The sequence below is a fragment of the Eleutherodactylus coqui genome, chromosome 13 (assembly GCF_035609145.1).
Source record: "Eleutherodactylus coqui strain aEleCoq1 chromosome 13, aEleCoq1.hap1, whole genome shotgun sequence".
Taxonomy (NCBI): Eukaryota; Metazoa; Chordata; class Amphibia; order Anura; family Eleutherodactylidae; genus Eleutherodactylus; species Eleutherodactylus coqui.
In genome coordinates this window covers 42,944,579-42,958,630 of record NC_089849.1, presented here as the reverse complement: position 1 = coordinate 42,958,630, position 14,052 = coordinate 42,944,579, and the positions used below count along the sequence as shown (strand labels likewise).

Below are 14,052 nucleotides of genomic sequence, written 5' to 3'. Positions count from 1 at the left end.
CAGAATTTGAGAAGCAATCATTTAAAAGAATTGATTGATGCCATTCCATAAGAAAAAAAGCACCAGTTAGTGCTCATTCACATTACAGATCCATGATAATTCATTTTTTTTTCTCATTGAAAAAAAAGGTTCCAATACATTTAAGGAGCTAGAATGAAAAAATATATATATATTCACTGGTCCTCCCCGATTCAGAGTTACTCCCTAAGGGCGAGCACCCACTGGCGTTTGCGTTTCCCGCGGGAAAAAAACGCAGCGTTTTCGCCGCGTGTCCCGCGTTTTTTCCGCGCGTTTTCCGCGGCGTTTTCGCGGCTTTGCCATTAATTTCCATGGAGAAAAATAAGGACACATATGCAACTGACAGTTCCTATGTTAAAAACGCAAACGCAATGCAAAAAAAACGCCAGTGGACAGGAACACATGTTATCTCTATGCCTGTGCAGGAAAAACGCAAAACGCAAAACGCAGGTAAAAAAACGCCAGTGGGTGCTCGCCCTAATGCAGCACCAGAGCCCAGATCTCCACTCCTCTGATCTGAGAATAAGCTGCAGCAGTCACGTGCCATTCATTGCACACTTGACCACTCAGCTAATCACAAGCTTTGGTGGTCACATGCTATTCATGGTAGAATCACCATTGAAGTCAGTAATCAGTGGAGCAGTCATCTGTATAATGAATGACACATAACTACTTGCTGTATCTTCTTCCAAGACTGGGACAGCGGAGATCAGGGCTCCAGTGTCAAACTGGGAGAACATCTGACCCTCTTCTGCAATCATAAAGCAAGGGGAGGAGCTTAGGAAGACCAAGAGTAGAAGCATATGACAAGTCCAAGCGGAGCGGCCCGTCTATCAGACGTATCAGGCTCATTTGCATACACCATTTGGGGCAGAAGAATATAGATTTCTCTATAATGGAAGCTCTGCCAGAAAAAAAATCATTATATAACGCCACTCCACATCTGAGCGCAGATCTGACAGCGCTAAAAGTTAGTAGAGTTACTTTCACCTGACAGGCTTCCTTTAAGCTGACCATATGCTAGTGAATTTAGGTACTCTGTAAAGACAAATCTAGGCCATGTCAATAGAAAATAAATGTCATGTGGCATGCTGGACATTTTCATCCATTGCTCATGTGTAATAATTGCTATCTTATAGAAATCTGTCATAAAGAATTACAGATTAGTGCCAGCATGCATGCACCAAAATTAAGGTCACCTCATCAATATTCACTGCTGCTACCTATTTGCAGCCCTGCTGTATAGCTAGCTTTACCAAGTTGCAATAAAAATGTCCTGCATGGCCCTCCTACATATCTTATTTTGGAAATTCAAACCCATGGCAAAAGTACAAGCTTTTCTTACATAAAAAATATTCCCCCTACTTAAAATCATATTGCACAATCATCATCACTAGTCACATTAGTGATTTCAAAAGATACTTAGAAACTTTAGCAAACTTGGTGCAAGTTTTACTCCATGTATGTTAAGAAGCCCTTTAAAGTTGTCTGTCTGCTTGTAGTGTAGTTTTTTTCAGATTGAAGATGTAACAAGACTGCTCTATAAGTGCATTCCCTCCATTACCCTCAAGCACTGTTAGGTTTAGTGGATTCAATGTAAATCATTAAGCACGATGGGCATGGAAAAGTCATTTTTCTTGTGGATAGAATGCTATGATAAAAATCAAGCTGCAGCTCATATTCTTTGTAACACAATTCCTTTTAGAAGTAATACTAACATTTATCATAGACGGCTGATGTAATAAACTATACGAGACACAAGTACATTATCTTGCCAAAAATGGGAATATGTATACATTATGGCAGAAAATTGTAGTGTACTGTCACTTTTTGAAAACCTAGATCTGATGTCATATGTGAAGACTGTGTGAGCAAATGTAGGTTCATAGGAGGTAAGAACAAAAAGAGAAAAACACTAGGGACTGTTCATGGTCAGTTCACACTTCTTCAGTGTACTTGTTACGGTAGTTCACTCCACCATTTACAGTAACAAGTGACAGGGAAACCGACATTGAAATGAATTCCACTGTTTTCATTAGGAATGCCTTGCCTTAATCCCTTTTACCATGCGCCATATATGTTTGGAGCATGCTGGATGTCATTGTATGGAGCAGGCTCAGGAGTCCAGGCTTTCTCTGCAATCTCTGGGATTACAGATAACTCAAATCCTCAGATGTTAACCCTTTAGATGCTGCAGTCAGTACTGATAGTAGTATTTAAATGGCCCGCCAAAGGGCGGGGTGCCGCTGTCTCCAGAGATAGTCTGGTGCTGTCTGGTTACTGCAGGCCTGCCATGGATTTCCCCCTATTAAGCCCTATCACAGGATACTTGCAAAAGTATAATATACTGAAATACTAAGGTGTTGCAATGCAACTCTTATCAAAACCAAAAAAAGGGGCGGAATAGGGCTGCCGGACTTTGAATTATACGGGATCGCGTCACACCTGAACCGCATGGTGGACCTGACCCGTCAAACCAGTCTCAAACTTTGGGTAGAAGTGGAACTCTTCTCACTAAACTAAGATCAGAAACTATTATTCTGGTCCACTCCATATAATAAAGCTAAACTGAAGGAGACCCAAAACCCCTTCACCCAACTAAGCCTAAGGTTATGGCATAACGCAAACAAGAAACATAATTTAGTACCCCAGATTAGCGGCTACACCCCAGTCCTCACACTAATCCCTAACAAATTCAGAGTGCTCAAACAAAAGATTAAGAGGGACACCCATTTAAGGACATTGCAGTGTTGGGGCCCTCATTAAGGACAAATCTGTGCCCCAGCATTTACAGTTTCTAAATCTCCTGGGAGACGCTCTACTCAATAGCAAAGATTTGGACTCAGCTGTGCTGCACTCCCCAGATATTGTAGGCACAGATGAAAACTTACTATTCCATAAATTATTCTGGAGCCTCCAACCTGTCAAGAGTACTATATCTAAAATCTATAGGGCCCTGACACAGAACGAACAGCAACCCATGTTTATCTCCCGGTGGGAATCACAGTTAAATACCACCTTTACCGCAGATGAGATAAGGGATATTATTTCTAGGTCTCACTCATCCTCTTCCTCTACCAGGTTCCAAGAGCTAAATTATAAAATCGTCTCTAGATGGTATAAGACCCCAGTCCTACTTAACAAAATAGACCCAGGTTACTCCCCGCTATGTTGGAGAAGCTCAGACAGTATTGGTTCATACTCTCACATTTGGTTTACTTGTCCACTTCTACAACCTTTCTGGGAAGAGGTCCAGGAACTACTGGGCCTAATCCTCAAATCTAATGTCACCCTCACGCCTGAGATCGTTCTTCTAAATCTAAATGCTCCAGGTCTTCAAACTGTATACAAACCCATTTTCCGCTTCTCATAAATGCGGCTAAGATATTAATTCCCAGATACTGGAGAGACAATACAGTTCTTTCCATCTTGGAATGGTATAAAGAGGCGAACATTATCTGCTCTTTTGATAGAGTCAGAGCTAGACGGATAGGAGACTTAGAGAAGTTCGCAGATCTCTGGAGCGCTTGGCTTTCTTTCACACGTAGAGACCACGACCTACTCTCACAACCTGGTGTTGTCACCTAATTACCGAGCCTTCTCTGCTTTCCTTATCCGGTGCCTCTATACTAGTGACCTATTCCTATGGGATTATTTTCTTTCTTCTGCTGTTTTTCATCATATGTTCAACAGAGCTGTCACTGTTTTTTTGCTATGTATTGATTGATTGTTTTATTTTGTGATTATCCACTGATTTTCCCCATTTCTGTTTGTCACCCTCCCCCCTTTTCTTATTATCTAAAAATAAAGTATACAAAAAAAATCAAATAAAAAAGTCATGTTCACTCCAAAATGGGCCTAGCTCCAGCCCATCCACAAACTTTTTTTTTAATTATAAAAAGGTCAGAAGATGGCGAAGAAATTAGTTTTTTAAATGGTGATTTCTCCTTTTTTTAAATAGCACAATGTAAAAAAAACTATGTAAGGACTATATAGGACCTTTCACACAGGATGGAATATTCCACAACAGCATTGTGGAATATGCCCCTCTGTGAAATATTCAGTATGATAATACACACTGCTGACATGCAGATTTTGATGCAGAATTCTGCTAGCAATTCTGCATCAAAATACAGAATTCAGGGATAGTATATTCCACAACGCTGTTGCGGAATATTTCATTCCATGTGAAAGGTCCATATCCCTGTACATGTACCTTCCGCTTAATGGGATATACAGCTATTTGGCACATACATGGGCTGTTCCAATAGCGTACCTATCAGTTTCCTATTGGGTTTATATTAGGATGTGCATAGTCTAAAGTTACTTTTACACGGGGTAACTGTTGGGAGCATAAGCCCGCGACAGCCGTCCCATAGACTACTGCCCGACTATTGCTCATGTGCTCTACACAAGAACGATATTCATTCTGTGAATGGAGGTGGGGCAGACAGGGATCGTCCCTGCCTCCCACCTCCATTCACAGTAAACAGGGCTCGCTAAATGATTCAACAGCTCCTGTTTACACAGCTCAGCAGTCGCTTGGTTTTTAGTTCTGCTAAAAAGCAAGCAACTCTGACTGGTGAGTGATTAGTTACTTAGTGCCCTGTTGGCAGCCGCATGTACATGGAACGATTATCACTCGAATTTGCTTTTTCTAGCGATAATTCGGGCGATAATCGCCCAGTGTAAAAGTACTTTTAGTTAGTTCTGGGAGGGAGGGGGAAGGAGATTGAGGACTACATGTTTTTGAGGTTTTTTAGTATTCTTTCCTGTTTTACATTGTATATATTTTGCTATGTATTATTTATCTGTTCATGGAAAATGTGAGTGGAGCGCTATTTCTTCCGTCCAAAAGCTGGGCAGCTGGGTGGAAAGCGGGCGGACCCCATTGTAGTCATAGGTCTGTCCGGTGCTTTTTGGTTTTCTCCAGAGACAGAATTGTTTGGCTGTGGGGATTTCCCTTTCCTGCTCCCCGAATAGAGCAGAACAGCGGAATCCCTACAGCAGATGTGAAAGCACCCTAATACAAAACACAACCTTACAGCATGTGTTTCGCTTCTCAAATATTAGTAAATTTGGTTGATTGTGCAGTCATTAATATTTATCAGGCAGGATCAGTGCTAGAAAATTCAATCAGACATTACAGTAAAATAATCCCAATTTAGCTCTTTTGTTGTACATGTGTTCAATTATACAAATACATATCGTAACAAGCCATATAAAAATCTGCATGTGGCGATTTCCAAAATCCTTCCGTCTATCTTTTCTGGAAGAGATCAAGGATTCAAGGTTTTTGGAAGCAATATCAGAAAGTTATAAGTGATGATGTTGCAAGAGTTTCCGCCTAGTTAGAAACTTTCATATGTCTCTTGGGAGTAATTTTCAATGAAGACTGCCAAAATATTTAAAAGTCTTAGCCAGTGAACCCCTAAAGTATGCCTGCAGTATCGGTATCTGTATGTTTACATCTCTCTTATCCCACATACTTAATTGTTTTTGATAAATTATATGTACTGTCCTCGATGGCAGCTTTATGGATTGCACATTCAAGGATAGAACTTCAGTATATTGCATACCACAAAGATAATGAACATTTAGTGATATTTGTTTTGAAAAGGGAATAGAATCCCTTTAAGGGCTAATGCCCATGGATGGATTTCTGCCGCGCTTCACACGGCGGAAATCCATGGCGTTACTCCGCAGCTATTAGGTTCTATTGAACCTAATAGCTTTCTGCCTTGCAATGTTCACGCTGCGGAATTCTACTGCGGATTTCCACAGCGTGAAAGAAATCTATAGAACATTCTGCGTAAAAACGCACGTCCGGCTTCCATTATAGTCAATGGAAGGCGTTCGTCACGCGATACTTCCCCTGTGCCCAGCGCCACCGCGTCATACAGTGCACTGCGCATGCTCGCTGGACGGGACTCTCACGGCAGATCTGGAGAGGCGAGTATGGGGTCTTCGTGGGGCGCCATGTCGGACTCCACTGCAATTTTCCACTGGCGGAGTTTGACACAGCCATAGGCATGATGCCTAAGGTTCATTGTTCCTTATGGCAAAATTATATTATATTTTGATGAAATGGCGAATAGCAACAAATGTAGCCTTTTTCAAAGTGGAAGAGTTACAAAACAAAAATGAGGTGGGAAATACCAACAGATGATTGTTTGTTCAACAGTTGTTTAACTATCACACTATTTTTATGCGCCCTCTTACTCAGGTCGATATCGGTGTTAAACAAGCGCTGATCATCAAAATCAGCCTTTATTTTACTGGCCATTTACACAGGCCAATATGGGGGCGAACGATCATTCACATGATTTTTGGTCCTGCATTAACTGCGCCCTGGATTTTTGTGGAGGGGGGGTTCTATATCCCCCTTTAAGGTAGGAGTACTGCTGGTCACTCTCTTACTTGGCATTTTATTGAAGATGAAACCACTCCGATTCTGGCTGCTAAATTTCAGTTTCCTAGCATCTATTTCTGCTGTGCTGCCCAGACACACAGCAGACAATGTGACATTAGAGTGTAGTTCAGCGGTCATGCGATATGTTGGAGGCCAGGAATGGTTTTGTGTTCAATAAAGTGCCAGGAAAAAAATATTAAGAGTGCTTCTTTAATTACGGTCAGCAGAAAATCCACATTCTCCATTAACGGAGATGTGCTGCTGCAAATAAATCATTTTTTGGGGACAAAAGATGCAATCAACCGATGAACTAGCTAGCCTGCTTATTTGTTGGCTGATCGGGTACAGCATTACACAGGCCGACAATAGAGCAAATGAGAGTTCCTAAAAAGGTTCATGCCCGATTGTCTGCCCCTGTAAAAGGGCCTTCTCTAATGTGCATGGCCACCTTTACTGACATTTCAGTTTAACAAGATAAAAAAGGTTCCAATTATAAAAAAAATAAAGGGTACATTCACAGGAAGCCCATGTGGTGTGGATCCACATCAAAATCCATGTCAAAATCTACACTAGTTTTGCCACGGATCTGAAACAAATTTTACTTTTTCAATTGAAGGGGCGACGTGCTCTGTGGATCCGTGCCAAAAACCGCAGCCATAGTACGGATTTTTATGTGGTTTTTCTTGCAGAATTTGCAGCTTTTCCGATGCAGAAAATCGACACCAATTCTGCTACGTGAGAGTATGCCCAAATACTTTTTTTTTACCTCAAACCATGTGCCTAATTTTAAATAATGTAAACATTTCAATGATGTTTTAAAATTATTATTACAGCAAAAGTTCGACTCTGGCCAACCATAAATTGGTTGTCCAAGTTGTAGCTCCTCTGTTCTCATGCACTATCATAACAAATAGGCATATATTCACCTCTTCCTGCTCTTAGCTGTCTCTTGCGACGCCACTCCGGTTCTCTCGTTTGACGCCGTTTACAGGCTTCCCCAGTGATTGCCGAATTCTGTCTTTGGCTGCAGTGCCTCTTACGTACCATAAACCAGGCAGATCTGCAGTCTGTTAACAAACAAGGAGCGGAGGTCCAAGCTGCGACGCAGGACACCGTGGGAAGCAGGAAGTATGTGCCTATTTGTTGTGCTAGTGCATGGGGAATGGATTTTTACAGAGGAGCTACAACCCCTTTAACTCATATTTGAGCATTGAAATTTCTAGTAATTCCAAAATATATATTGTATTCGAAGTAGCTAAAAATCTGCCTCAGGATGCAACTGTCCAAAATGAGGTAACCGTTAAACAGCAAATAGTATCTTTATATTGGCTAAAAACTTAGAACAAGCAGAAAAACACGTTTCGAGGCCACAGCCTCTCCTTCAGCTTAGCTGGGATAGAATAGTGTGGTGAACAATACATTGGAAATATAGCAGTACATACAGATTTTGAGTGGTTGGTAGCACTTCCTTACATGCACGTTAACCAAATATACTAAGGACATCTGGTCCTAGCTGACCAAGAAATAGCACCATGGGGTTTTCAATGCTCTCTTTTTTCCTGAAAATATATATTGTATCTGTTAACTGAAGATCTCTATAAAAGTAGGAGCTAATATGGATGAGCAGATGGAGGGAAATCTCCAGCTGGAACAGGATAAGGTTCCATTAAAATGTATATAATAGAGAACTATAATTAAGGAAAATAACTATTATATAAGCAAAGGCTCATACATTGCCTTTCATGGATAACTCAACTGAAATTAGATTTGCCAACTAGTCATCCTAGAATGCACGACAGCTCCACATTTAGTATTTTCCATTGTCATTTTATAGGCCCTTAAACTGCTTCACACATAACCCCAAAGAGTTTTAATTAGCATCTTTTTTATATGCCATTGCTGGATATTTTTATACAAAGTGACTATGACAACACTTGAATAAACAAACATTACCTGGCTTGCTGCTAACCAGGGTTTGTATCTTTCGTGGTAAGTTGGTCACATCACAAAGAAAAATGTAGACTCTGTGACACTCCAGCTCATCCCAGCCAGCTGTTAGAATCTGAAAGCAAAAGCACTGATATGCATATACACATATAAACAACGGCAACAGGTAATCTCCTCTAAAGGCCCTTTTACATGGACCGACTATCTTTCAAAAAATCGTTAGAACGTGCAAATTTGAACGACAATCGTTTAGTCTAAACACAGCCAACGATTGAACATTGCAAGTTAATTCATTCACTTCTTCTTCGTTGTTAATTTCATACAGGCTTATCATCGTTCGCTCATTTGCATCTCATTGCATGCAAATAGCAATCGTTCAGTTACTTACATTCACTGTGAATTTGAATGACTTAATAATCAAGCAAATTCAAACTATTTATCTGCCTTTTATAAACATACTGAACAATTTATCACTCAGTGTAAGGCCTAATGCCCACAGCCCTGACGGACTCCACCAGCGGAATACCACAGTGGAGTCCGTCACGGAGCCTCCCCCCCCAAAGACCCCAAACTCACCTCCTGGATCCGCTGTGCGAGTCCCCTATGACGCGCCGGAGCACATGCGCAGTACAGCGCATGATGCGCCGGCAGTGTCATATCACTAATTATGGAACATATAAGTTTCTAGATTTCCACTGTGGGGCAATCCACAATAGTGTTTGCAGCCTTGACACATTCAGAAACCTTGTCAAATTGAAATTTGTTTCTAGGGAAAAAAAGACATTGTTTTCAAGGAAAAAAACACACATTCTTAAGATGTGGAAGATCTTGTATATACGTACAAACCCAGCAATTTCAAAATCAAGTCCAGACGTCAAGTGTGAAATATTTCTGCTCATAACAAAAAAAAAATGCATGGCAGATTAACAGTCATTTAGTTACTGGAATCTAGTCATTAAAGGGGTTGTCCCGCGAAAGCAAGTGGGGTTATACACTTCTGTATGGCCATATTAATGCACTTTGTAATATACATCGTGCATTAATTATGAGCCATACAGAAGTTATTCACTTACCTGTTCCGTTGCTAGCGTCCTCGTCTCCATGGTGCCGTCTAATTTCAGCGTCTAATCGCCCGATTAGACGCGCTTGCGTAGTCCGGTCTTCTCCCTGGTGAATGGGGCCGCTCGTGCCGGAGAGCTGGTCCTCGTAGCTCCGCCCCGTCACGTGTGCCGATTCCAGCCAATCAGGAGGCTGGAATCGGCAATGGACCGCACAGAGCCCACGGTGCACCATGGGAGAAGGCCCGCGGTGCATCGTGGGTGAAGATCCCGGCGGCCATCTTGGTAAGGTAAGTAAGAAGTCGCCGCAGCACGGGGATTCGGGTAAGTACTAAACTTTTTTTTTTTTAACCCATGCATTGGGTTTGTCTCGCGCCGAACGGGGGGCCTATTGAATAAAATAAAAAAACGTTTCGGCGCGGGACAACCCCTTTAAGTAAACCAACTGTTTCCTCCTAAGTCAACACACATAATGTAGTAACCCAATACTATATTTAATTTTATATATAAACCTTCAGCATTTCAAGTTAGTTCTGATTCAAATGGGATAGCTCTTTTAATATTAACCAGTAGTAGCACACCTTTAAAAATGCACCATAGCTAAGCAGACCCAGACAACGATCAGGAGTTGGACAACCACCCAACTGGAAACAAGGGATCTGAAAAAAGGAACACAACAACAAAAAAACAATCGTAAATTTGATAGATATGCTGTTCGGCCTTAATGTCATATGCTTCTCATTTCATACAGCATGCAATCATGGCATTCAACATAGGATTCTGTAGTACGGAGGTATCCATAATATTGCACCTCAAGGAACTGCCTGCAGGCTCAGCCACATGCAGGGGGCCATACTCTATTTTATAATTGCTCGATATTCCACTCCCACTCTCCCCTCTCTCATAATGTTCCTCCCACTAGCTGTCATCATATATTGCAATAATTATTATGCACTTGTTTTCACTGTCAACAGAGTTTGAAATACCATACACATTTTCCAAGCAATGATACTTCCATAAAGGAATTTCAAGCTAGCAAAAGTTTTAAAAGGCCACAGGCTCGTTGAAAAAGCCACATCTCATTTAATTGGAGACTATAGAATGCCAGAGTATACTGACATTTACAATGGCAATTATCCAGATGGCAATTTATATGTACAACTTTGAAAATGGCCTGCACTTAATTAATATAATATTTATCAGTATCAAGGTAAAAAATAAGTTATGAAATAAAGTGCAAACGCTAAGAAACATAAGATAATTAACCCCTTTGTAACCAGCCTATGTTGGGCTTTAAGGACCAAGCAATTTTCATTGTAGCATTGCAAGACCTATAACATGTTGACATAGGGGCTTGTTTTCTTTTTGCGATGAGTTGTATATTTTATTAGCCCGTCCCCCCCCCCCTCCCCCCCGGGGTAGTTATATTATGTGGTGTAGCCTTTATTACATTTTGTTTGATGGAAAAATGTCCAGAAATCCTGCCATTGTTTTGGGGTTTTGTTTCTACCACGTTGGACGAAATAATAATCGTTGAATTAAAGCTAGATATAGATACATATACCAGTGATCAGGAGTAATGTGTGGAACTAGGCAGAAAGTATTCAATTCATCTGCAGTGCCACTAAAGGGGAAATAAAGCATGAGGGACCTTTCACAGGGGATGGAATATTCTGCAACACTGTATTGCGGAATATTCAGAGAGCTTTGGGATGTGGCAGAAAATTCAGTTGTGGACAAATCCGACCCAAAATTCACATGTCCTATATGCGGATTTTGACACAGATTTTCAATGGAATTATTGTGGATTTTACCCTTCATAAATCTATAGCAATTTTGTGGAAAAGCTGCGTCAACATTCACATGTAAGTCATGCAGATTTGTCTATGAAGGTGTCCTGTGGATTTTGGTGCAGGATTTCCTGTGGCTTGCAGTGTGATGTGCGGCCTATTCCATCCCGTGTGAAAGATCCCTTAGAAATCCTGAGAATTATCCACATCAGAAAATTCCACCTCAAAATCAGCAGCATTTCCCCATCAAAAACAGTCAAAATCCGCACAATTGATTCAGAATTTGATTTAAAATTAGATGCGTATCTGTATTGATTTCAGCCTGCACTGCGCTCCACTTTACCTCCAAGTACTGTCCCCTCACTACAACATTGAAAACGCAGCACACAGCCATCTCTGGGTAACCGCTACAGACCTCTGATCAGGTGATGCGGAAATGGTTCCTACATGTAAACATCCTCTAAGGGACCTTTCACACGGGATGGAATAGGCCACACGACACACCACAAGCCGCGGTAAATTCCACACCGAAATCTGCAGACTACCTGCGGATTTTGATGCAGAATTGAAAATGGCATAAAATCTGCCTGCATTTCCGCATCAATTCCACACTTAGGCCTGCAGATTTTGGTGTGGAATTTCACACTTTTGCAGTTCCCCTCAATGCTAGTATGTTAGGCTGAATGAAGAATGCTGTGGCTGAGGCTTCGCGCAGCCGCAGATACCAATAGCTGTATGATCTTGCCAACATTATTAGCAAAATTGTGCAGCTATTGTGCCGCTGGTGCGCCCAGGCAAGGTTTCAGACTCGGAGGCACCACTAGCCATTATAGGACTAATTGATAAACACCCACCAGGGACCTGTCAGAGCCACAAAGCACCAGACCCTACCCCACTCATTCCAATAAAGGGAGGGGCAGGTTATCCTCAATCTGACTCCCCTCTAAACTATTTAGAACTGACTCCAAGGGCTCCTCCAACCGCCAAATGCTTCCATGACATATTATAGTGCCCTCCAAACCCATCACCTTCCAACTACCCATATCTATGCTCCTTTCGTACTCAACCAATATCCAATTATACAAGAACTTTAGGCTGGGAGGGTGGTTCTTCCCAAGATTCTCCAAATTTATCTTACCAGCACGAAAACAGCACCACTGCCCTTGACAAAATGCCCCAAATCCAGAACTGCCCTCCGCATCAGTAAACAATTCACAGTGAAAATTGTCAATCGTCTCCACAAGCATCAAGGACTTCCGGAATACAGAAGTTTTGCCAAAAGCCTATCAGGGAACCCACGGGCTGTCCTGTTAAAAAGGGAACAGATGTGCTTAAATTTACAGTTTTCAGCAAACGTGCATTGGCCTTCAATAAATTGCCAACACGGGCCTGTCTATTGCCCTGCAGACTGACCAGACTGCCCATAAGCATGGAAACTACTGACCGAGCCAGATGACCTGGCTCACCCTTGAAAGGACTGACCATATCTTACCAGGGCCATCACCCTCAATCACAGGCTAATGTTCTTGTGGTCCCATCTAATATTTGGGCGAACCACTTTACTTTGCCTGACCTGCTCATCATATTGCAACCAGGTCTGCCTGGCATATACTCGCTAAAGAAGGGAGGGGGTGGGGGAACGGTTGTTCCCCCAAAGGGTGAATACCGGCAGCCAATTCGTGAATGTCTGCGGAATCAGACACCATATTTACTTCTCCTCCTCTTCCCTTTATCAAAATTAAATTATTTTAAAGGGAGGAGAGCTAATATCTCCACATATTTGTCCCGCCAAATCCTTTCTTTGGCCTCCTTTTTTATTTTTGCGGAATACGTTGGCGCTATACAAATAAAGATTATTATTATTATAAATGTGATCCGAGCAGGCCCTCAAAACAACGCACACCTCCCCTTTCACTTTATTATATAATCGCATCCCCTTATCATCCTTCTCTGTCTGTACTGCGACAGTCACCACAGTCATCTGCTGGACATCTGCCACCAATTGACTTCCTGAGCAGAGGGCGCTGTCAATACCGGAGGGACCAAAATGAAACCTGGTTCCCCTTTCATATAGAGTTACTAGCCTCCTACCACGGAATCCTGATGATCCTGTTGAGATGTTGCCGTATCCTCATCTTCTGGCTCTGGAGAATCTTCCGGTGTTTAGACTATACGTGACAATGAAGCTGCTGTGTACACTGTAACTGCTGCCTTGGATGAATGAGCCCTCTTCTGCACTGAATGGCCAGCTGCCTGATGCCCATTTTGACTGACCCGCTGACCAACATATTCTGTCAGGTCTCAAACCAGCGACCTTCTGCGCTCCAGTCAGAAACTCTCTCCATTAGGCCATCCAGGACGTGGACCGCCCCTCTGCTGAAACCTAGCCATGCCTCCCTGTCTTTGCTCCACCCTGTTCTTGATTAAGCCTCCTATATAAACTTGGCCCTGTTCCCTCCTCCCTTGCGTCATTATTGTGCTCCACTAGCCATTGATCAAGCGCCACTTCTCTCTGCTACTCCTCTATTCAACTAAGACCTTCTGATATCGACCCCTGGCTTCCCTTCTGACAACGCTACCTGCCTCCTCCATTTGTACCATGACACTGAGACTTTCTGATACTGACCTCTGGCTTCCCTCCTGACAACGCGACCTGCCTCCTCCATTTGTACTGAAAACAAGACCTCCAGTTGCTGACTCCTGGATAGTCCCTGACTACTCTCTCCAGACCTGCACCTACTACACCTGAGGCTCCAACCCAGTGCCTGAAACTGCTACACTCTCTATCTGCACGACAGGTCGAATGAAACATTCTCAAACCAAGACC

At 42.3% G+C, this 14,052-nt stretch overlaps 1 protein-coding gene across 1 annotated transcript in view; it reads right to left on the bottom strand.

Moving 5' to 3' along the window:
- The window catches only part of FBXO47 (F-box protein 47), a 66,567-nt gene that overhangs the window by 16,496 nt on the left and 36,019 nt on the right, over nt 1-14,052 (bottom strand). Inside the window, exons 5-6 of the mRNA XM_066585929.1 lie at nt 10,017-10,094; nt 8,384-8,492 (exon numbers count right to left, since the gene is read on the bottom strand). Of these exons, the coding sequence (XP_066442026.1) occupies nt 8,384-8,492; nt 10,017-10,094 (187 nt within the window). The remainder of the gene's footprint in view (nt 1-8,383; nt 8,493-10,016; nt 10,095-14,052) is intronic.